Here is a 23,921-nt window from a genome sequence, read left to right on the forward strand (position 1 = left end):
CCATAAGGGAAGGCTGGGCGCCGAAAAACGGATGCTTTCGAATTGTGGGGCTGGAGAAGACTCTTGGACTGCAAAGAGATCCAATCAGTCAATCCTAAAGGGAATCAACCCAGACTGTCCTTTGGAAGGACAGATCCTGAAGCTAAAGCTCAAATACTTTGGCCAGCAAATGCGAAGAAGACTCCTTAGAGAAGACCCTGATGTTGGTGAAGATGGAAGACAAAAGGTGGTGGTGGGGGGACAGCAGAGAAAAAGATGGTTAGATAATGTCATTAACGCAATGAATGTGAATTTTGAGCAAACTTTGGAAAACCGGGGTGGGAGGTGGGCTGGTGTGCTATGGTCTATGATGTGACTTAAAATTAATAATAATAAAGTTGGAAGGGACCTTGGAGGTCATCTAGTCCAACCCCCTGCTCGGGCAGGAAACACTGTATCATTTCAGACAAATGGCTGTCCAGTCTCTTTTTAAAAACTTCCGGGGTGGGGCATCCACAACTTCTAGAGGCAAGTAGTTCCACTGGCTAATTGTTCTCACTGTCAGGGAATTTCTCCTTAGTTCTAGGTTGCTTCTCTCTTTGGTTAGTTTCCATCCGTTGCTTCTTGTCCTGCCTTCAGGCACTTTGGAGAATAGCTTGACTTCCTCTTCTTTGGGGCAGCCCCTGAGATACTGGAAGACTGCTATCATGTCCCCCCCTCGTCCTTCTCTTCATTAAACTAGACATACCCAATTCCAGCAGCCGTTCCTTATATGTTTTTATATATTTGTGGACTTCCACTCCCAGAATTCCCCCCCAGTGGAATTCTGGGAATTGATATCTACACTTCTTGAAAGTTTCCAAGGGTGAGAAACAGTCCTAGAGCATGAATTTTCAAACTTTTCCAGGCTATAGGGCCAGTTTTATTATAAAAATTCCCAGAACCCCGAATTAAGAGGGGTGGGCACCCTTTCCGCTCAGGTTTACGGGAAAATGCTATGGAAATCCCTATAGCTTCAAGGCAGGAACTTGAAGTCTGAGTATATTCAGTGTGTTGTTTTCGTTAAAGCTTAAGTCCCTCGAAACCCTGTCACATCCCTACGAGAAGTTTGCAGAACACCCTGCTTGGGGGAAAAAAACAACCCAATTTTTACAGCATCCCTGTTGATATTCCTATCTTCTTGGTAGATCTGAAAAAAATGCTTTTGAATTTACTCAATTGGCCCTTTATTTCTTCCAGTGGCAGGGAGTTCCCACAAAGTCATAAAAAGTATGGGGTTTTTTTGAACTCGCCCGTGTAGATAATAATAATAATAAAGTTGGAAGGGACCTTGGGGGTCATCTAGTCCAACCCCCTGCTCAGACAGGAAACCCTATACCATTTCAGACAAATGGCTGTCCAGTCTCTTCTTAAAAACTTCCAGTGTTGGAGCGTTCACCGCTTCTGGAGGCAGGTTGTTCCAGGGGTTAATTATTCTAACTGTCAGGAATTTTCTCCTTAGTTCTAGATTGCTTTTCTCTTTGGTTAGTTTCCATCCGTTGCTTCTTGTCCTGCCTTCAGGCGCTTTGGAGGATAGCTTGACTCCCTCTTCTTTGGGGCAGCCCCTGAGATACTGGAACTCTGCTATCATGTCCCCCCTCGTCCTTCTCTTTTGTGTTGTTTTTTAATATGCTGTGAGCCGCCCTGAGTCCCGTGGGGAGAAGGGCGGCATAGAAGTTGGAAAATAAAAAATAAAATAAAAATAAAAATAAAAATAAATTAAACTAGACATATCCAATTCCAGCAACCGTTCTTTATGTTTTAGCCTCCAGTTCCCTGATCATCTTTGTTGCTCTTCTCTGTACTCTTTCTAGAGTCTCAACCTCTTTTTTACATCGTGGTGACCCAAACTGGATGCAATATTCCAAGTGTGGCCTTACCAAGGTGTTGTAAAGTGGTATTAAGTGGTATCCCTCTCCTGAGCAAAGGAACACAAACCCTAAAATTGGTCCAAAACCAGACAACACAGAAGCGTTTGTAATTGTGAAAAGAGGGGAACCTGCCCACTACCCTGATGCCACTTTTATAGAAGACGAGTCGGGGAAATCTTAACATTCACAGTGAAGGAATTCATAGAGAGCATTAGGCCCAGTGGACAGTGGCTGAGAATTAACATGGTTTGGGTGACTACCTCAAGGGCAGAATAGGGTGGAGTTTGCACCATCCAGAGATGTCCCATCGCTTCACAGGACAAGAGCTTTGCCTACTGCTGGAACAAAGGATTGGGAGAGGCCATATAGACAGGGGAGACCTCTTAACAGGAATACCTACAATGGAGTGCAATGGTCCTGTCCCCCAGACCCAGCTACTCAGGAACCTATTCTTAGGCCATCTTTTCCAGGATCCTTAGGATCATCAATAGAATATTGGCAGCAGAGGGTAGAACGGTGGGGTCTCTGTTGCTCTCTGAGCTTGGCTGTTTTCTTGTAGACATTTCCTGACCCAACTAGGTGACATCATCAGTGCTAGTAAGGAGTGGGGTTCATGGAGAGGACGACTATGGGATGCTTGGTGCTTTCTGAGTTTAGTTGTTTTCTTGCAAACGTTTCATGACCCAACTAGGGAACATCATCAGTGTTAGAAGGGAGGGGTTTTTTCCTCTCTTTATATACCAGTGGCTTGCCCCATCAGTGTTGGTGGGAGCGCCCTTGATTAGGCTGTTGTTTATTTTTGGATTGTTGTCTGAGTTGGCAATTCCTTCTTTACTTTGCTTCCTTCTAGCACCGATGATGTTACCTAGTTCGGTCATGAAATGATCTGTAAGAGAACCACCAAGCTCAGAGAGCACCAAGGACCCCACAGTCCTCCCCACAAACCCTCCTCCCTTCTAGCACTGATGATGTTACCTAGTTGGGTCACGAAATGTCTGCCAGAGAACAACCAAGCTCAGAGAACACCAAGGACCCCACGGTCCTTGAATTCTGCAACCTATCACCCTCCCAATATGCTGGCACTGGCAAGTTGGTACTAGAGAACTTCGGGTCATCTGAAATGGCTATCCAACCCTTGATGGAACCAAGTGTTTGACGGCTTTCATAGACATCACAGAGGTCTATGGAGATTCTGTCATCCAGGTCATGGCTGTCCCAAAGGTACTTTTTGAAAAGGGACTTCGCTTTGCTTGGAAGGAGTTTCGCTTCTCATCCAAGAAGCTCCTACAGGTCTTCAGAAGAAGCTTCTTGGATGAGACAGGAAACATCTTCCAAGAAAAACAAGAAAGTCCAGTTGCCTCTTGAAAAAGCATCTCTGGGGCACAGGATCATCAGTTTCCAACAGAGGAGGGATGAGACGTACATCATGAAACAACTGCACCCCTTATGTACTTCCACTGTGATGTCACAACTCAATTTTGGCATGGAAGGGACCGTAATAGGGAGGATCCACACTTCCTTCAGTGAGTTGGTAAGATAAAAAGCTGCTTTGGGAATATCTGGACCACTCCATTCCATTCTGGCAAGGTCATTTTAAGGAAAAGGTTGCTCAGTCAAACCAAAGGTCCACCTAGAACCAGGGGTAGGCGACCTTGGCTCTTTTATGACTGGTGGACTTCAATTCCCAGAATTCCTGAGCCAGCCACGCTGAGGGGAAAGGGAGAGGTTTCCAAGCTGAGCCAGGCTGGCTCAGGAATTCTGGGAGTTGAAGTCCACGAGTCATAAAAGAGCCAAGGTTGCCTACCCCTGACCTAGGCCACAGTGACCAAAGAGATGTTTCCAAGAATCCCACTAGCAGATTATGAAGTACAGGTAGTCCTCGACTTAACAACAGTTCATTTAGTGACCGTTCAAAATTACAACAGCACTGAAAAAAAGTGACTTATGACCGTTTTTCACACTGACGACCGTTGCAGCATCCCCACGGTCACGTGATCAGAATTCAGATGTTTGGCAACTGGGTGGTATTTATGACAGTTGCCGCGTCCCGGGGTCAATGTGATTCCCTTTTGCGACCTTCTGACAAGCAAAATCAATGGGGAAGCCAGATTCCCTTAACCACCACTATTGCAGTGATTCGCTTAACACAAGTGGCCAGAAAGGTTGCAAAATGGGACACAAACTCACTCGACCAATCTCTCACTTAACGAATGTCTCACTTTGTAACTGAAATTTTGGCCTGCATTATGGCCATGAAGTCGAGGACTATGTGTAACGTCAAATGAATGAAGAAGGCCTCATCCTGGTTAAGACTCCAAGCCAGGGGTAGGCAACCTTGGCTCTTTTATGACTCGTGGACTTCAACTCCCAGAATTCCTGAGGCAGCATGGCTCAGCTTGGAAACCTCTCCCTTTCCCCTCAGCGTGGCTGGCTCAGGAATTCTGGGAGTTGAAGTCCATGAGTCATAAAAGAGCCAAGGTTGCCTACTTCTGGCTTAGACCAACTCTCTGCTCAAGCAGGAGACCCTATACCATTTCAGACAAATGGTTGTCCAATCTCTTCTTAAAAATTTTCAGAGATAATAATAATAATAATAATAATAATAGAGTTGGAAGGGATCTTGGAGGTCTTCTAGTCCAACCCCCTGCTCAGGCAGGAAACCCTATACCAGGAGTAGGCAACCTTGGCTCTTTTATGACTCGTGGACTTCAACTCCCAGAATTCCTGAGCCAGCATGACTCAGCTTGGAAACCTCTCCCTTTCCCCTCAGCATGGCTGGCTCAGGAATTCTGGGAGTTGAAGTCCACGAGTCATAAAAGAGCCAAGGTTCCCTACCCCTGCTCTAAGCCATGAAGATCATGGACCCTACTACTGGCCAATAGCAGCTAGACAACCTACACAAGACCGTCCTATTATTGACGCAAGACTATCATGCTGCTACAAGTGGACATCTTGTCCACCCACAATACAGACAGTCCAGAGATCAGCCTGCCCAAATCAGGAGAACCACTTACTTCTTGAGATGGAAGACTAGCCATTTTTCTTGGCTGCCCTTTCCCTTATCCTTGTTGTCTAGAAACAGCATAGCTGTTACCTAACCTCTGTTCATCAGTGGGGACTTTTTTTGAAGACATCCCTCGGAGATGTTCTTCAAAGCATTTGGGGTCAAAGGGCTACAGGGGCTGCTGGCGAAGATTAGATACCATCGCTAGGACAGCCCAAACAGTAAACCATTCCAGAGAGCCGTTAAGTCTTAAGCACAATAGAGCAGCGGCTCCGGATGGGAGACTTTTTGAAGCAGAAATCCTGTCCCGGCACTTGTCTCTCTCCTGGCAGTCAACGTGCAATGAAGAACTTGCTGACGTTGACTGCCTCGTGCCTCGCTACTTCCGAAATAGCGGATCACGTGGTAAGTCACATGGATTTCTTGGTACCTGTCGGTTTACCGATGAGAGAGATACATGGACAATGTGACCTACGATGACGGGCAGATCTTTAGACCTGATCGGTATTCAAATTGGCTTTTTCACAGAGCTTCCAGCTCAGAGCCAGTGGTGGGATTCACCCGGCTCACACCAGTTTGGGAGAACTGGTAGCTAACTTTACCTGAATTTGGAGAACCGGCTAGCTTCCAGATGTCCAGTCTAGGCCTCGGAGGCCTGCAGGCGGCCTCCCAGGCCTAGAACAGTACAACGGAAGTGCATGGATACCACTTCTGGAAGTCCGTTCTGGGCCTCGGCGGCCTGGAGGCGGCCTCGGAGAAGTCCTCTCAGGCCTAGAACGGTTCACTGGAAGTGCATGGATACCACTTCCGGAAGTCCGTTCTAGGCCTTGGAGACCTGGAGGAGGCATCAGAGGCCTGGAGGAGTCCTCCCAGCCTAGAACGGCCCTCCGGAAGTGTATGGATGCCGCTTCTGGAAGTCCGTTCTAGGCATCGGAGGCCTAGAGGAGGCCCTCCCAGGCCTAGAACGGCCCACCGGAAGTCCATGGATGCCACTTCCGGAAGTCCATGGATACCACTTTCGGAAGTCCGTTCTAGGCATCGGAGGCCCAGGCCTGCTTCAAATATGAGAACCGGTTGTTAAGGTATTTGAATCCCACCACTGCTCAGAGCCAAGTACCATCAATCTTCTCTTCCCCTTTGAAGAGTTCCCTGCTTCTTCTCAAACTGAGGTGAGGGAACCCTACCTGGCATAAACTGTGAATTGAAAAGGATCCGGGATGCAGAAAACCTGAACGTATTTTTATAACATCTGAACGTTGCTTAATCCCATTACATTAGCCTAACCACAGTTTCCACTCGAACCGTCTTTGAGATCTTTGTGTCTACAAGAACACCATGGAAAGAATTCTTAACGAACATGGAAGGAATTTAAAAATAAAATAAAATAAAAAAAAAAAAATCCGAGAGAGATCAACGTTCCGGAGATAATAATGGGCTTTTGGCCTGTGGTTTCTTCTGCCCCGTTGCCCCAGAGGTCCACCTCCCAATCTGTTGCTGGTTGGTGGCTTCCTTCGGCGTTCTCCATCTCTAGGGTGACCGGCCAGACACCGGTCACCAAAGCTGGTTCGGTCGTGGAAGTAGAAGCCTGAGTTTGGAGTTCTTGGTGGTTGACTGGCGTGGGCCCTTTTCTGAACGAGGAAAAACGGAAGTTGCGGACTGAGCTTCCCAACTGGACAATTGTCTGTGGTCAGAACTCAGCTGGGTTACATCTTCAAGTCTATTTGTTCTGTAAGCTCATTTGGGAGATTTTTTTTTTTTAAAGAAGAAAGGGAGGGGGGAACAAAACACCTGGTCTAGGAAAGTAAACCCCTTCACTTGGCGTCTCCATCAATGGTACGGAAGGGCTTAAGACTCCGAAGATGACCGAGAGACACTCTGGAGCAGAGCTTTGTATATGGCAGAGTTCAGGAAACGGGGGTAGGAGTCTCTGTGCATCAGCGTGTAAATCTGTAGCTGCGCATCGTCGAAGGTGTGCAAGGAGGGCTCCTGCATCTTGCGGTTGATGCCTTCGCGAACGCGGGAATCCAGGCTGACCTGAGCAAGGAGGGTGGGCAGGACACAAAGAGAAAGGTTATTCTGGTGGATTGTCCATCAAGGGAGATGGGACTAGTGGTTAAAGTTAAGAAGCCAGGAGACGGTGAGTTCTAGTTCCAGTATTCTAATCCCGCCTTAGGCATGAAAGTCGGCTGGGTGATTTTGGATCAATCACCAGGAGATTGGGACTTCTAGTCCTGCCTTAGATATTAAAAAAGCTGGCTGGCTGGGTGACTTTGGACCAATCCCCAGGCGATTGGGAGTTCTAGTCCTGCCTTAGACATGAACGTCGGCTGGGTGACTTTGGACCAATCCCCAGGCGATTGGGAGTTCTAGTCCTGCCTTAGACATGAACGTCGGCTGGGTGACTTTGGACCAATCCCCAGGAGATTGAGAGTTCTAGTCCTGCCTTAGACATGAAAGTCGGCTGGGTGACTTTGGACCAATCATCAGGAGATGGTAAGTTCTAGTCCTGCCTTAGATATGAAAGCTGGCTGGCTGGGTGACTTTGGACCAATTCCCAGGAGATTGGGAGTTCTAGTCCTGCCTTAGACACGAAAGTCGGCTGGGTGACTTTGGACCAATTCCCAGGCGATTGGGAGTTCTAGTCCTGCCTTAGACATGAAAGTCGGCTGGGTGACTTTGGACCAATCCCCAGGAGATTGGGAGTTCTAGTCCTACCTTAGATATGAAAGCTGGCTGGGTGACTTTGGACCAATCCCCAGGCGATTGGGAGTTCTACTCCCGCCTTAGACATGAAAGCCAGCTGGGTGGCTTTGGGCTATTCCCTCTTTTTTCAGCCCGACCCCCCTCACAGGGTTGTTGTTGTGGGGAAAATAGAAGGAGGGAGACATTTGTCAAGAATTTTCTCCTTGGTTCTAGGTTGGATCTCTGTTTAATGATCTTCTACCTGTTAGTTCTTGTTCTGCCCTCAGAGGCTTTGGACAATAAGTCTATCCCCTCTTCTTTGTGATAGACACTCAAACTTTGTATGACAGCTATCATGTCATCCCTAATCCTTCTCTTTGTTAGGCTAGACATACCCAGTTCCCTCACTCGTTCATCATACAATTTAACCTCCAGATTCCTTATTTATTTATTTATGTATTTTTCTCATATTTATACAGTGTATATTGGAGGTGGGGACCCTTTGAGAGCTGAATGCAACGGAACTTCTTTTTAATGTATGCTGATTAGTGTATATTCAAAGTGACAATGAAGTTATTATTCTATTCTACTCTACTCTACTCTATTCTATTATCTGTCTATTCTATTCTACAATCTGTCTATTCTATTCTACAATCTGTCTATTCTATTCTATTCTATTCTATTATCTTTCTATTCCTATTCTATTCTATTCTCTATTTTCTATTCTATTCTCTATTTTCTATTCTATTCTATTCTCTATTGTATTGTATTGTATTCTGTTGTATTGTATTGTATTCTATTCTCTATTCTATTCTATTCTATTCTCTATTTTCTATTGTATTGTATTCTGTTGTATTCTATTCTATTCTGTTCTGTTCTACAATCTGTCTTTTCTATCCTATCCTATCCTACCCTACCCTATCCTATCCTATCCTATCCTATCCTATCCTTGCTGCTCTTCTCTGCACTCTTTTCTAGGATCTCAGCATCTTTTTTGTTATCATGGTGACTAGAACTGGACCCAGTACAGCTAGGGTCTGAAAGCTCAAAAGAGTAAACCTCTGATCCCAGTGACCGATCCAGGTTGGATCTTGCAACATTATCATGGGTGCATGTATATACGCCTTCATTCCTGAATTAAAATCGGTATCTGAAATTGGTACCCGAAACATTTTAGAGTGCTGGAATAAAATACGAAATGAAATACCTCCTTGGGAGAAAGGATGGAGATGTAATCTTCATAGATCATCCGTGCTTTCTCATCAATGTCATGTTTTTTGCATTCGCTTTTGAGTTCCTCGCACGCTAACCAAAAGAGCATGTTTTCTTCGCTGTATTCAGTCCGTAAGAATTCCCGAAACACGTTCCTGCCAGCTGGATTTTTCATCAACTTGTCAAATGACTGGGACCAGCCCTTGACTTCTTCGGTGGTCGGTTTGGTGCTGAAGCCACCAGGGACACAATCCAGCAGAAACAAAGAAAGGCAGAGTGAGTCACAGTGGAAAGAAGAGGAGAGAAGGAGGAAGAGGTATGTTATTGGAGTAACATCTCAGTAATACTTACACACTATTTGTATTGGCAGCTTTAAGACCTTCAACAGTTGAGGTCAACTTCAACAGTTGAAGTCCACACATCTCAACTCAACCAATTCAACTCAACAGTTGAAGTTGTCTTCAGGAGTTGAAGTCCACACATCTCAACTCAACCAATTTGACTCAACAGTTGAGGTCAACTTCAAGAGTTGAAGTCCACACATCTCAACTCAACCAATTCAACGCAACATTTGAAGTCGTCTTCAAGAGTTGAAGTCCACACATCTCAACTCAACCAATTCGACTCAACAGTTGAGGTCAACTTCAAGAGTTGAAGTCCACACATCTCATCTCAACCAATTCAACTCAACAGTTGAAGTCGTCTTCAAGAGTTGAAGTCCACACATCTCAACTCAACCAATTCGACTCAACAGTTGAGGTCAACTTCAAGAGTTGAAGTCCACACATCTTAACTCAACCAATTCAACTCAACAGTTGAAGTTGTCTTTAAGCGTTGAAGTCTACACATCTCAAGTCAACCAATTCAACTCAACAATTGAGGTCGTCTTCAACAGCTGAAGTCCACACATCTCATCTCAACTCAACCCAATCAAAGTCAACAGGTGAAGTCAACTCAACAGTTGAAGTCAACAGGTGAAGTCAACTTCAACAGTTGAAGTCCATGTGTCTTAAAATTGACACGTTTGAGAAGACATTGTTGTAGATCTTTCATGCTCCTTTGCAGGAGGCTCTTAAAAAACAACTTACAGATAGCCTTCGACTTACAGCTGTTCATTAAATGACCATTCAGAGTTATAAAGGCATCGAAAAAAAAGTGACTCATGACTGTGACTCACACGATCATCACAATATCCCCAGTCATGTGATCAAAATTCAAATGCTTCGCAAGCAGCATGTATTCACAATGATTGCAGCATTAAGATCACTATTTGTGATCTCCCCAGTTGGCTTCTGACAAGCAAAGTCAATAGGGACAGCTGAATTTGCTTAGAAACTGTGTGATCCACTCAACGATTATTTTTAACCAGGTTTTATAACCAAGCGTCGCCTGGCATTAACTCAATGCCTTTTCATGGAGGGTGGAACGTTTCTTGCTTGCTAAAATCCTTCTAAAAGGAAGAAACCTGAGAATTTTTGCATCAGGAATCTGAGTTGCATAATCAACGACTTCCAAATTTGATGGGGGGGGGGGGAAGCAGTGTGTATTCTCGTAATCTTTCATGAAAGGGAAATCGGAGCAAAATCTAAATTTGCACTGGATGTCGAGAAATAAATTAGGTCCGTGAAGTGCTTTGACCTACCTTGGGCATCTCACTATACCCTTTGGCAGCTCCTTAATGAGGGAACGACCTTGAAAGACAGGTGGAGGACCCTCAGACTAGGCAACAGTCAGATAAGAGGCTAAAACAGTGATGGCGAACCTTTTAGAGACCGAGTGCCCAAACTGCAACCCAAAACCCACTTATGCATCGTCAGGTGCCGGGTGGGTGTGGGCCCATTGGGTGGGCGTGGCTGCAGTGGTAACGGCAGACTGGGTGGGACTAAAAAGTTCAATCAATCAATTCCAACTTTGCAAGATCTTTTTTGTTCCTGCGAGAAGTTGAAATTGATTGACTGATTGAACTTTTTTTTTGCACATGGCGGTGGAGGCCTAAAGTGAAAAGGTTTTATAAAACCCAGCTGAAGGCCTAGGACTGGGGCGACGGCGCGCATGCCCACAGAGAGGGCTCTAAGTGCCGCCTCTGGCACCCGTGCCATAGGTTCNAGCCCCCTCTGTGGGCACGCGCGCCGTCGCCCCAGTCCTAGGCCTTCAGCTGGGTTTTATAAAACCTTTTCACTTTAGGCCTCCGCCGCCATGTGCAAAAAAAAAAAAGGTTCAATCAGTCAATTTCAACTTCTCGCAGGAACAAAAAAGAACTTGCAAAGTTGGAATTGATTGATTGAACTTTTTAGTCCCACCCAGTCTGCCGTTACCACTGAAGCCACGCCCAGCCAATGGGCCACGCCCAGCCAATGGGCCACACCCAGCCAATGGGCCGCACCCACCCGGCACCCGACGATGCATAAGTGGGTTTTGGGTTGCAGTTTGGGCACTCGGTCTCTAAAAGGTTCGCCATCACTGGTCTAGTTTAATGAAGAGAAGGATGAGGGGGGACATGATAGCCGTGTTCCAATATCTCAGGGGCTGCCCCAAAGAAGAGGGAGTCAAACTATTCTCCAAAGCGCCTGAAGGCAGGACAAGAAGCAACGGATGGAAACTAACCAAGGAGAGAAGCAACCTAGAACTAAGGAGAAACTTCCTGACAGTTAGAACAATTAACCAGTGGAACAACCTGCCTCCAGAAGTGGTGAATGCTCCAACACTGGAAGTTTTTAAGAAGAGACTGGACAGCCATTTGTCTAAAATGGTGTAGTAGGGTTTCCTGCCTGAGCAGTGGGTTGAACTAGATGACCTCCAAGGTCCCTTCCAACTTTATTATTATTATTATTATTATTAAGAGGCAGCCGAGCCCACAGAAGTAAAAGGGATGTGCAAACATTTCAGGAGGGACCCTCCCTAGTTTCTTGGGATGTAAAGTTGGGGGGGGGAGATGTATTTTGAGACCTGCAAGATTCTGTTAATTTAACCTTATAATGAACTTAGTAGTATAGGTACTCCTCGACTTACAACAGTTCACTTAGTGACCGTCCAAAGTTACAACGGCACTGGAAAAAAAGGGACTCACGGCCGTTTTTCACACGACTGCTGCAGCGTCCCCTTATGGTCACGTGATCAAAGTTCAGACGCTCGGCAACTGGCATGTACCTATGACGGTTGCAGCGTCCCCGGCGGCAGGTGATCCCCTTTGGCCACCTTCTGACAAGCAAAGTCAATGGGAGAAGCTGGGTTCAACTTAAACAACCGTGATACCGACTTTAACCCCTGCAGGGATTTACTTTGACAACCATGGCAAGGAAGGTTGTAAAATGGGTCAAAACTCCCTTAACGACTGTCTCGCTCAGTGAGGGAAATTCGGGGATGCCATTGTGGTCGTACGTGGAGGACTACCCGACTGCTGTGATTCTTCGCCAGCCAGTGGACCCGGCAGCTGAGTCTGGGAAATCAGAGGAGGAGGAGGAGCTCCAAGACTTACAATCTGACGAGGAGCCTGGCCCCTCTACTCACGCTCAGGCTGAGACACAGCTGTGCTGGGAGCCTGAGTCAGACTGTGAGGACTCACAGCTGGAAAACATCATAGATCAGTGGTGGCGAACCTATGGCACGTGTGCCCGAGGCGGCACGCAGAGCCCTCTCTGTGGGCACGCGCCATCGCTCCAGCACACGTGGTCTCTAAAAGTTCGCCATCACTGGCCTAAGGTCAGCCAGCCTGAAGCTGCCATTCGGGACCCCACCATCCCACCCGCCAGAGACCCCCTGGATCTCCCCCAACCCTGCCCGGCTCCCACAGGTGTCCATCCCCATAAGCAACATCGAGGTGGCCACGCCCACCCCGGCCATGCCCACCCAGTCTGCCACAACCACTGCAGCCACACCCATCCAGTGGCCACGCCCACCCAGTCTGCCACACCCACTGTAGCCACACTCATCCAGTGGCCACGCCCACCCAATCTGCCATGACTACTGCAGCCACACCCATCCAGTGGCCACGCCCACCCAATCTGCCATGACTACTGCAGCCGCACCCATCCAGTGGCCACGCCCACCCAGTCTGCCAAGCCCACTGTAGCTGCGCCCGCCGAGTGGGCCACAGCCACCCAGCACCCGGCGATACATAAGTGGGTTTTGGGTTGCAGTTTGGGCACTCAGTCTCTAAAAGGTTCGCCATCACTGGTATAGGGTTTCCTGCCTGAGCAGGGAGTTGGACTAGATGACCTCCAAGGTCCCTTCCAACTTTATTATTATTATTAGTTCCTCGTTCAGTGTATTCTGTGAACTTCAATGAAAAGCTTTACATAGGTCAGATGTACATCCTTGTTCTCCCTGCTTCTCTTTTTCTGCATAACAACAGCCCTGCGAGGTAGATTGGGAGGGAGGGAGAGAGAGAGAGAGAGAGAGAGAGAGAGAGAGAGGCAACTCTCTTTCCGCCACTCTTTGTCTCCACCTCCCGGCTCACATTCCCGAGAGCCCCACACTCTTGCCAGCCATTTCCCAAAGCATTTTCCCCTCCCCAATCCAATGGGAAGGAAAGGAGACCACGCAGAATGCCTCTCCCAGCGCTAAACTTCATTAACGGACAGGGCTGCGGGGAAAGGGGGAGAATTCACCCCAATTCAACCCTCCTCGGATCTCCGCTGGTGGGCGAGCGGGAGCGCACGCACAAACCCACCCTGTCATAGATGCTCGCAAACGCCGACAGGCAATGAGAGTAGGACAGAGGAATGCAATGGGGCGGCTCCAAAGGCAAAGGAGAGGGCATTAGGAAGCCACGCCTTGGGCTGCATAATAAAAGGGAAGGTGTGGGAGGTGCTGGTTGCCGAAGGCAATCTATTTGTGTTGAGGATCGAGTTTCAGTGAATTGTGTTTTGTTTGCTTTTGCCTTTGGACATTTTACTCAGGTCTGTAAAATAATAAAAGGGGTTTTGTTTTCCTGCGGTTCCAGCCTGCTTGTTGGAAGAGGGGTTTCTCCTTGTGAGTAGGTTGGGAGAGAACACCGACTGCCTGTAGGTTGAAGAGACCCCAGAATGACTCTGCAAGAAAGGTCGTAAAATGGGGCAAAACTCGCTTAAAACAAATTTCTCACTTAGCAACTGCGGTCGTAAAGTCGAGGACTAGCTGTACTGCAAGCGTTGCAAAAAAAAAAAAAAAAAAAAAGGTAAAACTCACCAGGATTCACAGTTGGGAATGGTCTCCAATTTGGTTTCGCGAGATGCTCTCCAGGCCCTCTCCCGGTCTTCATTCCTAACGGCAGGGGGGGGGGGGGAGAAGGGGAGAAAATGAGAATTTTCTGAAGATCTGAATCAAAAACCACGGCTTTATAAATTTCAGATAGTCCTTTGACTTGCAACTTTTTATTTAGTGACTGTTTGAAGTTACAACGGCACTGAGGGAAAAAAAATGACCGTTTTTTTCCCCCACACTTAAAACCACGGCAGCCCTCGCATGTGATCAAAATTCACACGCTCGGCAACCGGCTCCTATTTATGACGGCTGCAATCGTCCCCGGGATCACGTGATCCCCTTTTGCGACCTTCTGATGGGCAAAGTCAGCGGGGGAAGCCGGATTCACTTAACAACAGGATTCCTAACTTTATAACTGTAGTGATCCACTTCCCAACTTGCGGCAAGAAAGAACGTAAAAGGGGGCAAAATTCACGCGAGTGTCGTCTCGTTTAGCGACTGAAATTTTTGCACAATTGTCCCCCTAAGTTGAGCACTACAATAGTGGCCAAAATTGTGGAAACTTTTTGGGAAAAGTGCATTTTTGAGGTTTGATGGCTAATAATACTCCTTTTTTGGGGGAATAGTACCATAAAATTATATATCAAAGGAAAGATAATTTAATCAAAAATGTAATGCAACATAGTTGGTTCAATTATCTGTACTGTATTCTATGAAAAGTTATAGCCAAATAACCAGAAAAAGGAAGCACAACTTGCTTAGGTTGATCTCAGGTAGCTTTCCTTCATCTGACTGTAGCCAATGAGCATGAGTGTTTAGAGAACCAATCGGGTGTCGTCTTGTTTTGGCACTGAGCCAATCAGATCACAGTAGGATCCAGTTATTGATGTCCTGTATTGAAGCCGAGAGGAGGACATTTGTCAGTGTGTTATGTGATGGCTATCAAGTTGGTTGGGGTTTTTTTTGTGTTCTTTCATTGAGTGAGCTTGTAAAACATAATAAAATTAAAGTCATGGTGCAAAGAGTTGACTGGTCACCCAGAAAGCAATGTAAAATAGTATTGTTAAGTGAACAAGGCTACAGTTATAAAGAAATTAGAAGAAAAATGGGTGGAAACTTAATCAAAGGTGGCATTTCTACTGTACACTTTTCCCAAAAGGTTTCCGCAATTTTGGCCACTACTGTAATTGTACGACTATATTTTAAAGCGTTCAAGTGAGGCCGTTTGGTGTAGTGGTTACAGCCTCACAGCAAGAAACCAGGAGACTGTGAGTTTTAGTCCTGCTTTAAGGCTGGGGAATTCTGGGAGTTGAAGCCCACCCAGCCTCAAAGCCGCCATGTTTGAACAACGCGGGCCTAAGTGAAGGATCCCTCAAGCAATTAGCAGACCGCAAGGAAGGGAAGACCATGTTGTCACCGGCACTTCGGTTTTCTTGGGATGATTAATAGCAAGATCAACCACAAAGCAATCCAGTGAAGTTGCAAAAACCGTTGAAAATGAGAGAATCAAATTCGAAAAAGACCAGAGGACGTTGCTGAATTAGCAAAGGGAAAAATCAAACATTGCAGGCAAAGCATTATTTATACCCAGATTCCCCAGATTGCTAATTGTGAAAAAAAAACCTGAGAATAATTAATTGTCTGCAAATGGAATCAGAATTAACAGGGTGATCTGGCTCCCAGTGGGTTTTTTTTTTTTTTTTTGCCTGAGTTTTGAATTTCCATCTGGTTTGATTTGACCAGTAGATGTCAGGACTCCCTCAGTGTTTAATGAGCCAGAAGACTAAACAGAACTTGAAATTCTACAGCAGGGGTCTTCAAACGTGGCCCTTTTATGACTTGTGGACTTCAACTCCCAGAATTCCTCAGTCAGGCACGCGTGCCTGGCTGAGGAATTCTGGGAGTTGAAGTCCACAAGTCATAAAAGGGCCAAGTTTGAAGACCCCTGGTCTAGAGATAGGAGAACATTTCCACTCGCATTGTCAAGTAAAGTTAGTTAGTCCTCAATTTATAACAGTAGTTGAGTGAGCGTTTGAAGTTACTAGTACTGCTTTATAAAGCCTTACTGGGACCATATCTGGAATACTGCAACCAGTTTTGGTCACCACATTATAAAAAAGATGCAGATACTCTGGAAAGAGTGCAGAGAAGAACAACTAAGATGATTAGGGGACTGGAGGCTAAAATATACCAAGAATGGCTGCAAGAACTGGGCATGGCTAGTTTAATGAAAAGAAGACTAGGGGTGACACGATAGCAACCTTCCAACATTTTAGGGGCTGCCACAAAGAAGAGGGGGTCAACTTATTTTCCAAGAAGGCAAGACAAGACCAGAAGGTAAGACAAGAAACAATGGATGGGAAGTAATCAAGGGGAGAAGCAACCTGGAATTAAAGAGAAACTTCTTATCAACGGGAACAATTAATCAGTGGAAGAAGTTGCCTCCAGAAGTTGTGGGAGCTCCATCACTGAAGGCTTTTAAGAGGAGATTGGACAACCATTTGTCTGAAATGGTCCAGTCCAGGGGTCTTCAAATCTGGCCCTTTGATGACTTGTGGACTTCAACTCCCAGAATTCCTCAGTCAGGAACTCTGGCTGAGAAATTCTGGGAGTTGAAGTCCACAAGTCATCAAAGGGCCAAGTGTGAAGACCCCTGTTTTAAAGAGTTTCTAAAAACTTTAAGGCAGGGGTCTGCAACTTTGACAACTTTTAAGATTTGTGGACTTCAGCTTCCAGAATTCCTCAGTCAGGCACTCTGGCTGAGGAATTCTGGGAGTTGAAGTCCACAAGTCATCAAAGGGCCAAGTGTGAAGACCCCTGCCGTAGCCCTATCTGCTAGCCCCATCAGCTTTTGCAGCCATTCATCCACAGCGGGAATCAAAGCATCTTCCCATTTTTTTTGTACCTAAAGTAATCCTGCTGCCGTCAACAACATATACAACACCATCCGATCTAGCATTTCCTTGCTACGGAAAAATGCTATTTATGAGGATTCAGACTTAAAAGCCAGGGACAGGAGACGGGATGAAATGCACGCTGAGCTAGGAAATGATGGCATTTCTTAGAAAAGCCCACAAACAAATTAGTCACGTTAGACCCGGGTGCACACGCAGAATATGGGACGCACTTTGTAAAGCGCAAACAGGAGACGCCATCTGTACACGATGGTGTTTAGACTCACTTGGTTAAATGCTCCAGGCAGCCTCCACAAATAAACACCACTTAAAGCCCAGAACAGAACTGGCTCTCTATTTCTATCCAGCCCTGGGCAGAGGCTAAAAACTAAGAGCTGTTCCTTGCAGCTCGTAGTTTTGCGCTGTGCGCGATGACTACTGTGGTCTCACCCTGTAACTGTGGTCTTCCGATTTGCTAGTGAGAGTTGTAAAGGGTTTGGTTCTGGGGTGGGGGTGGGGGATGGGGGTACACTGTCTGCGCTTTTTGCCACTTCCGGAAAGCAACTGGTATTTTGCATAATGCATAATGGTATTTTTTTTTTTGAGAGCGGAATGCAACCAAGTTTCATTTTAATGTAGGTGGATTAGTGTACGTTTAAAGTGACAAAAATCTATTCCATTCCATATTTTCTATTCTTTTCTGTTCTCTATTCTGTTCTATTCCATATATTCTATTCTTTCTCTATTTATTCTATTCTTTCTCTATTCTATTCTATTTTCTATTCTATTCTACTCTACTCTACTCTATAGTCTATTCTATTCTATTCTTTCTCTATTCTATTCTATTCTATTCTATTCTATTCTATTCTATTCTTTCTCTATTCTATTCTATTTATTCTATTATATTCTACTCTATTTTCTATTCTATTCTATTTTATTCTTTCTCTATTCTATTCTTTATTCTATTCCATTCCATTCCATTCTTTCTCCTATTCTATTCTATTTTCTATTCTATTCTACTCTACTCTATGGTCTATTCTATTCTATTCTTTCTATTCTATTATTTCTCTATTCTATTCTATTCATTCTATTCTACTCTATTTTCTATTCTATTCTATTTAATTCTTTCTCTATTCAATTTTCTATTCTATTCTACTCTATATTCTATTCTATTCTTTCTCTATTGTATTCTATTTATTCTATTCTACTCTATTTTATTCTTTCTCTATTCTAATTCTAATTCTAATTCTAATTCTATTCTATTCTATTCTACCCACTGGCCCTCTTCTCCTTGCTCAGGAGCAGGGGAGAGTTAGAAAAAATATACACAGTTGGTCTGTGACTTACTACTATAGCGAAACCTAGAGTTTCCATTGTAAGTCATGGTCATAAGTTGAGGCACCCGTGTGATCGGAGCTGATCTTATGACTTTTTTTTGCAGTGGTTAAGTGAATGTCATGGTCGTTAAGTCAGCCCTTTTATTCCTATCAGGATATTTTTTTCCAGAGGGCTGGAAACTGACAAAACCCTTTGTAAGTGGTGGTCACATGTCTGTGGAATGCTGCAACTACCTTAAAGGTGGGTCCGTTGTGAAGCCCCCCAAATGCGTTCACGTCAGTGTGTGTGTGTAGCTTTTGCAACTTGAGAACCTGCTCTAAGTAGCTTTGGGGGGAGGGTCTGTAATAACTTTGAACAGTTACTAAGTGACCGGTCGTTAAGTGAGGACTACTTATAAGGCCTCCTGAATGCGAACAAGCATAGATAGTCCTCAACTTGCCACAATTTGTTTAGTGACCTTTCAAAATTACAACGGCACTGAGGAAAGGGACTTTTCACACTTACAACCGTGGCAGCCTCCCCCAGGGTCATGTGACCAAAATCCAGGCACTTAGCAACTGACCCCTATTTATGACGGTCGCATTGTCCCAGGTTACATGATCTCCTTTTCGTGACCTTCTGACAAGCAATGGGGGAAGCCCGGTTCACTTAACAACCGGGCTGCTACTTTAACAACTGCCGCGATTCACTTAACAACTGTGGCAAGAACGGTCGTAAAATGGGAGCAAAACTCACTTGACCACTGCCCTGCTTAGCAACGGGAATTTTGGGCTTGACGGCGGTCCTAAGTCAAGGACGCTCTGTAGTTTCATGGTGCAGTCCTATCGGCTTAGCACAGTGATCAAATATTTCATTTTTTAAAAAAAACATTTCTACCAAAGAACACTTTGGAAGCATACCTTCGTTGGACTTCCTGGGTTTGGCAGCACATGGGAATGCTCGTTAAACGCTCACTAGCCCTTGCGCCTTAAAGCAGAGCGTATTTTGCAAATCATCTGGAAGACGGGTTTCGTGCCTCTTGCGAATACAACACTTCCCTGCCAGCTACTCTGGACAGCCTGGGGTGGTGGAACAAGGTTGCTGGAATTGGGTATGTCTAGTTTAATGAAGAGAAGGACGAGGGGGGACATGATAGCAGTCTTCCAGTATCTCAGGGGCTGCCCCAAAGAAGAGGGAGTCAAGCTATTCTCCAAAGCGCCCGAAGGCAGGACAAGAAGCAACGGGTGGAAACTAATCAAGGAGAGAAGCAACCTAGAATTAAGGAGAAACTTCCTGACAGTGAGAACAATTAACCAGTGGAACAACCTGCCTCCAGAAGCGGTGAATGCTCCAACACTGGAAGTTTTTAAGAAGAGACTGGACAGCCATTTGTCTGAAATGGTATAGGGTTCCTGCCTGAGCAGGGGGTTGGACTAGATGACCTCTAAGATCCCTTCCAACTTTATTATTATTATTATTATTATTATTATTATTATTATTATTATTATCATCATCATCATCATCATCATCATTATTAAGAGAAGGCATAGCCATTTTCAAGAACTACGCTAAGTTTAAAGAGACGGTTCATTAAAGCAGCAGCATCTTTTTTCTCTCCCAAGCTCAACTGAGCATCTGCAAAAGATCCGGCTGCTTTATAGGATCAGAGTGGAACTCATTAGTACAGGTACCGGTAGTTCCTCCACTTATGATTGTAGCGGGGCTTGCCCATCACGGTCGTTATAAGTCAGTGGTGGCGAACCTACGGCACGGGTGCCAGAGGCGGCACTCAGAGCCCTCTCTGTGGGCACGTGCGCCATCGCCCCAGTCCTAGGCCTTCAGCTGGGTTTTATAAAACCTTTTCGCTTTAGGCCTCCGACGCCGTGTGCAAAAAAAAAAGGTTCAATTAATGAGTCAATTTCAACTTCTCGCAGGAAAAAAAAAAGAACTTGCAAAGTTGGAATTGATTGATTGAACTTTTTAGTCCCACCCAGTCTGCCGTTACCACCGCAGCCACGTCCACTCAATGGGGCATGCCCACCCGGCACCCGACAATGCATAAGTGGGTTTGGGGTTGCAGTTTGGGCACTCACTCTCTAAAAGGTTCGCCATCACTGTTATAAGTTGTGAGGGTTGTAAAACAGGTCATCTACTTGACCGATCTGATTTTACAACTTCTTTTTGCAGTGGTGGTTTCGCAAACACTGCAGCTCTTAAGCGAACGAACGGTTCGCCACGGGCCAGTTTGGCCGAAAATAGAAGCAAAGGGTGGTTTTCGACAAAACTGTTGTAAAAGGTTGTCACATGGCTGTGGGACCCTGGAAACAAGACATAAATGTGGGTTGGATGCTGAGTGCCTGACGTTCAGTCATGCAACTATGTGTGTGTGAGAGAAAGAGAGAAAGAAAAAGAGAAAGAGAAAAGAAAGGAAGGAAGAAGGAAAGAAAGGAAGGAAGAAAGGAAGGAAAGAAAAGTAGAAGGAAAGGAAAGGAAGAAAAGTGGGAGGGAAGGAAAAGAAAGAAAGAAAAGTGTGAGGGAAGGAAAGGAAAGAAATAGAAAGGAAAGAAAGAAAAGTGGAAGGGAAGGAAAGGAAAGGAAAAAAAAGTGGGAGGGAAGGGAAGGAAAAGAAAAATAGAAAGGGAAGGAAAGGAAGAAAGTGGGAGGGAAGGAAAGGAAAGGAAAAGAAAAATAGAAAGGGAAGGAAAGGAAGAAAAGTGGAAGGGAAGGAAAGGAAAGAAATAGAAGGGAAAGGAAGAAAAGTGGGAGGAAAGGAAAGGAAAGGAAAAGAAAAATAGAAAGGGAAGGAAAGGAAGAAAAGTGGAAGGGAAGGGAAGGAAAGGAAAGGAAGAAAAGTGCAAGGGAAGGAAAGGAAAGAAATAGAAGGGAAAGGAAGAAAAGTGGGAGGAAAGGAAAGGAAAGGAAGAAAAGTGGGAGGGAAGGGAAGGGAAAGATGGGATGGATTCTGGCCATCAGAATCACATCATAAGTAACCCCGGAGAGGTCCATCATTACGTTAAGCATTCAGTAAGCCATCGTCATAAGTCTAGCACTACTTGCAAAGAACGCAGAGTCCTGGCAGAGGTGTGAAGCCGTGCAGGTGTGCCCCTGTGCCTGTGTATAGAAGAAGCAGACCGGATGCCAGGAAAGAACCAAAGTCCCCCCCCCCACCGCCTCCTTCCTGTAGGAGGCACCTACCAGGAGCAGCTGCAACAGCAGCACCAGCACAGGCAGCAGGGGTTGGCCCGTCGGTGGTTGCTGGCCCTCCGCAGTGCAGCCGGAGACGTCTCATGCTGGGACATTGGAAGTGGTCTGTCCTGGTACGGCGGTTCTGGGTACTGGAAAGGGGAGGAGCCAAAGAGAGAGGGTGAGGAACAAGCCATCTTTGGCCAGCAGACCCGGCGGGAGGTCCTGCAGAGAACCTTCCTTCCTTCCTTCCTTCCCCCCTCCCTCCCTCGCTTCCCTTCTTTCTTTTTTTCATTCATCCATTCATTCTCTCATTCACTCACCGATTCATTCTCTCATTCATTGATCGATCCATTCATTCATTCAATCAATCCATCAACAGATATTGAGCCGTGGTGGCGCAGTGGTTAGAAGGCAGTATTGCAGGCTACAATCTGCCCACTGCCAGCAGTTCGATCCTGACCGGCTCAAGGTTGGCTCAGCCTTCCATCCTTCGGAGGTCGGCAAAATTAGGATCCAGATTGTTGGGGGCAATAATGGTGACTCTGTAAAACGCCTAGAGAGGGCTGTAGAGCACTATGGGGCAGTATATAAATCATTCACTCACCGATTCATTCTCTCATTCATTGATCGATCCATTCATTCATTCATTCATTCAATCCATCAACAGATATAGAGCCGTGGTGGCGCAGTGGTTAGAAGGCAGAACTGCAGGCTAAAATCTGCCGACTGCCAGTAGTTCGATCCTGACCGACTCAAGGTTGGCTCAGCCTTCCATCCTTCCGAGGTCGGCAAACTGAGGACCCAGATTGTTGGGGGCAATAATGCTGACTCTGTAAAACTCTTAGAGAGGGCTGTAGAGGATTACAGGGCAGTATATAAACCTAAGCGCTAATGATATTCTCATTCATTCATCCCCATGGGTCACGCGATCAAAACTTGGGGGGGAGGGAACTTGGCAACTGACCTGTATTTACGACGGTTGCATTGTCCCGGGGTCATGTGATCACCATCCCAGCCAGCTTCCGACAAGGAAAATCAATGGGGGAGGGGAAGGCAGCTTTGCTTAACGGCCGCATGATTCACTTAACAACCGCAGTGATTTGCTTAACAACCGTGACAAAAATGATCTTAAAAACGGGGCAAAACTCCCTTAACTTGGCAACAGAAGGTTTGGGCTCAATGGTGGACGTAAGTCAAGGACTACTAGAGTCTTTTCTTGGGTCAATGTGAGTTGATGGCCTACAACAGGGGTCCCCAATCCCCGGGCTGCAAACCCTTACCGGTCCAAAGCCTGTTGGAACCAGGTCATGCATCTACGGTAGTGTTTCTCAACCGTGACAATTTTAAGGCATGTGGACTTCAACTCCCAGAATTCCACAGCCAGCATTGCTGGCTGTGGAATTCTGGGAGTTGAAGTCCACATGCCTTAAAATTGTCAAGGTTGAGAAACACTGATCTACGGGATCTACAGTAGTGGCCAAAATTGTGGAAACCTTTTGGGAAAAGTATATTTTTGAGGTTTGATGGCTAATAACACCACTTTTGTTTTGGAGCAGTACCCTAAAATTATGTATCAATGGAAAGATAATTTAATCAAGAATGTAATGCAACAAAGTTTGTTCAATTATCTGTACTGTATTCTATGAAAAGTTATAGCCAAATAACCAGAAAAAGGAAGCACAACTGGCTTAAGTGGATCTCGGGTAGCTTTCCTTCATCCGATTGTAGCCAATGAGAATGAGTGTTTAGAGAGCCAATCGGGTGTCGTCTTGTTTTGGCAATGAGCCAATCAGATCACAGTAGGATTCAGTTATCGATCTCATGTATTGAAGCTGAGAGGAGGATATTTGTCAGTGTGTTGTGTGATGGCTATCAAGTCGGTTGGGTTTTTTTGTGTTCTTTCATCGAGTGAGCTTGTAAAACGTAATAAAATTAAAGTCATGGTGCAAAGAGTTGACTGGTCACCCAGAAAGCGATGGAAAATAGTATTGTGAAGTGAACAAGGCTACAGTTATAAATAAATTAGAAGAAAAATGGGTGGAAACTTAACCAAAAGTGGCATTTCTACTGTACAATTTTCCCAAAAGGTTTCCACAATTTTGGCCACTACTGCAGGTGGTGTGCGTGAAACTATTGCCCCCCCCTCCTGCCGCCCCCGTTGTCACCGGTCCGTGGAGCCAGCAAGGTTGGAGACCGCTGCCTTGCATGCAACAATTTGAAAATGCTATCCTGGTTTTGTGAATGACCGGCGTTAGGATCTGCCGCTTACCTGCTTCCCCACTTCGCAAACAGTCGGCATGGGCAGTCCTCTTCAGCCGTTCTGGCCCACGCCGGGTGCTTATTCGGTGCCCAAGGGCCGGCCAGACGTCCCCGTGGCCCCCGCCCGGCCTAGGGCAATTGCAGCTTAGGGAACAGCCCCTGCCGAAAGCAACAACATTGCTGTGGTTACAAGGACGTTCCCTGTGCTGGTCTTCCAAAGCCTCCAACACAATCAACATTAAGCATCGCATTAATTCACTGCAGCTTCAAGCATCCTTCTTCGTGAGGGCAATGCAG

At 45.8% G+C, this 23,921-nt stretch overlaps 1 protein-coding gene across 1 annotated transcript; it reads right to left on the minus strand.

The window, feature by feature from the left end:
- Positions 1-6,721: 6,721 nt before the first annotated feature.
- Positions 6,722-23,677, minus strand: RGS19 (regulator of G protein signaling 19). The gene is made up of 5 exons (XM_015826389.1): positions 23,635-23,677; positions 21,375-21,514; positions 13,954-14,028; positions 8,783-9,017; positions 6,722-6,927 (listed from the first exon to the last, which is right to left on the minus strand). The coding sequence occupies exons 1-5, from the start codon at positions 23,662-23,664 to the stop codon at positions 6,739-6,741; spliced, it is 669 nt and encodes a 222-aa protein (XP_015681875.1). The 5' UTR covers positions 23,665-23,677; the 3' UTR covers positions 6,722-6,738.
- Positions 23,678-23,921: the final 244 nt, after the last annotated feature.

The sequence above is a fragment of the Protobothrops mucrosquamatus genome, unplaced genomic scaffold (genome assembly GCF_001527695.2).
Source record: "Protobothrops mucrosquamatus isolate PMUCROS unplaced genomic scaffold, P.Mucros_1.0 scaffold3093, whole genome shotgun sequence".
Classification (NCBI taxonomy): Eukaryota; Metazoa; Chordata; class Lepidosauria; order Squamata; family Viperidae; genus Protobothrops; species Protobothrops mucrosquamatus.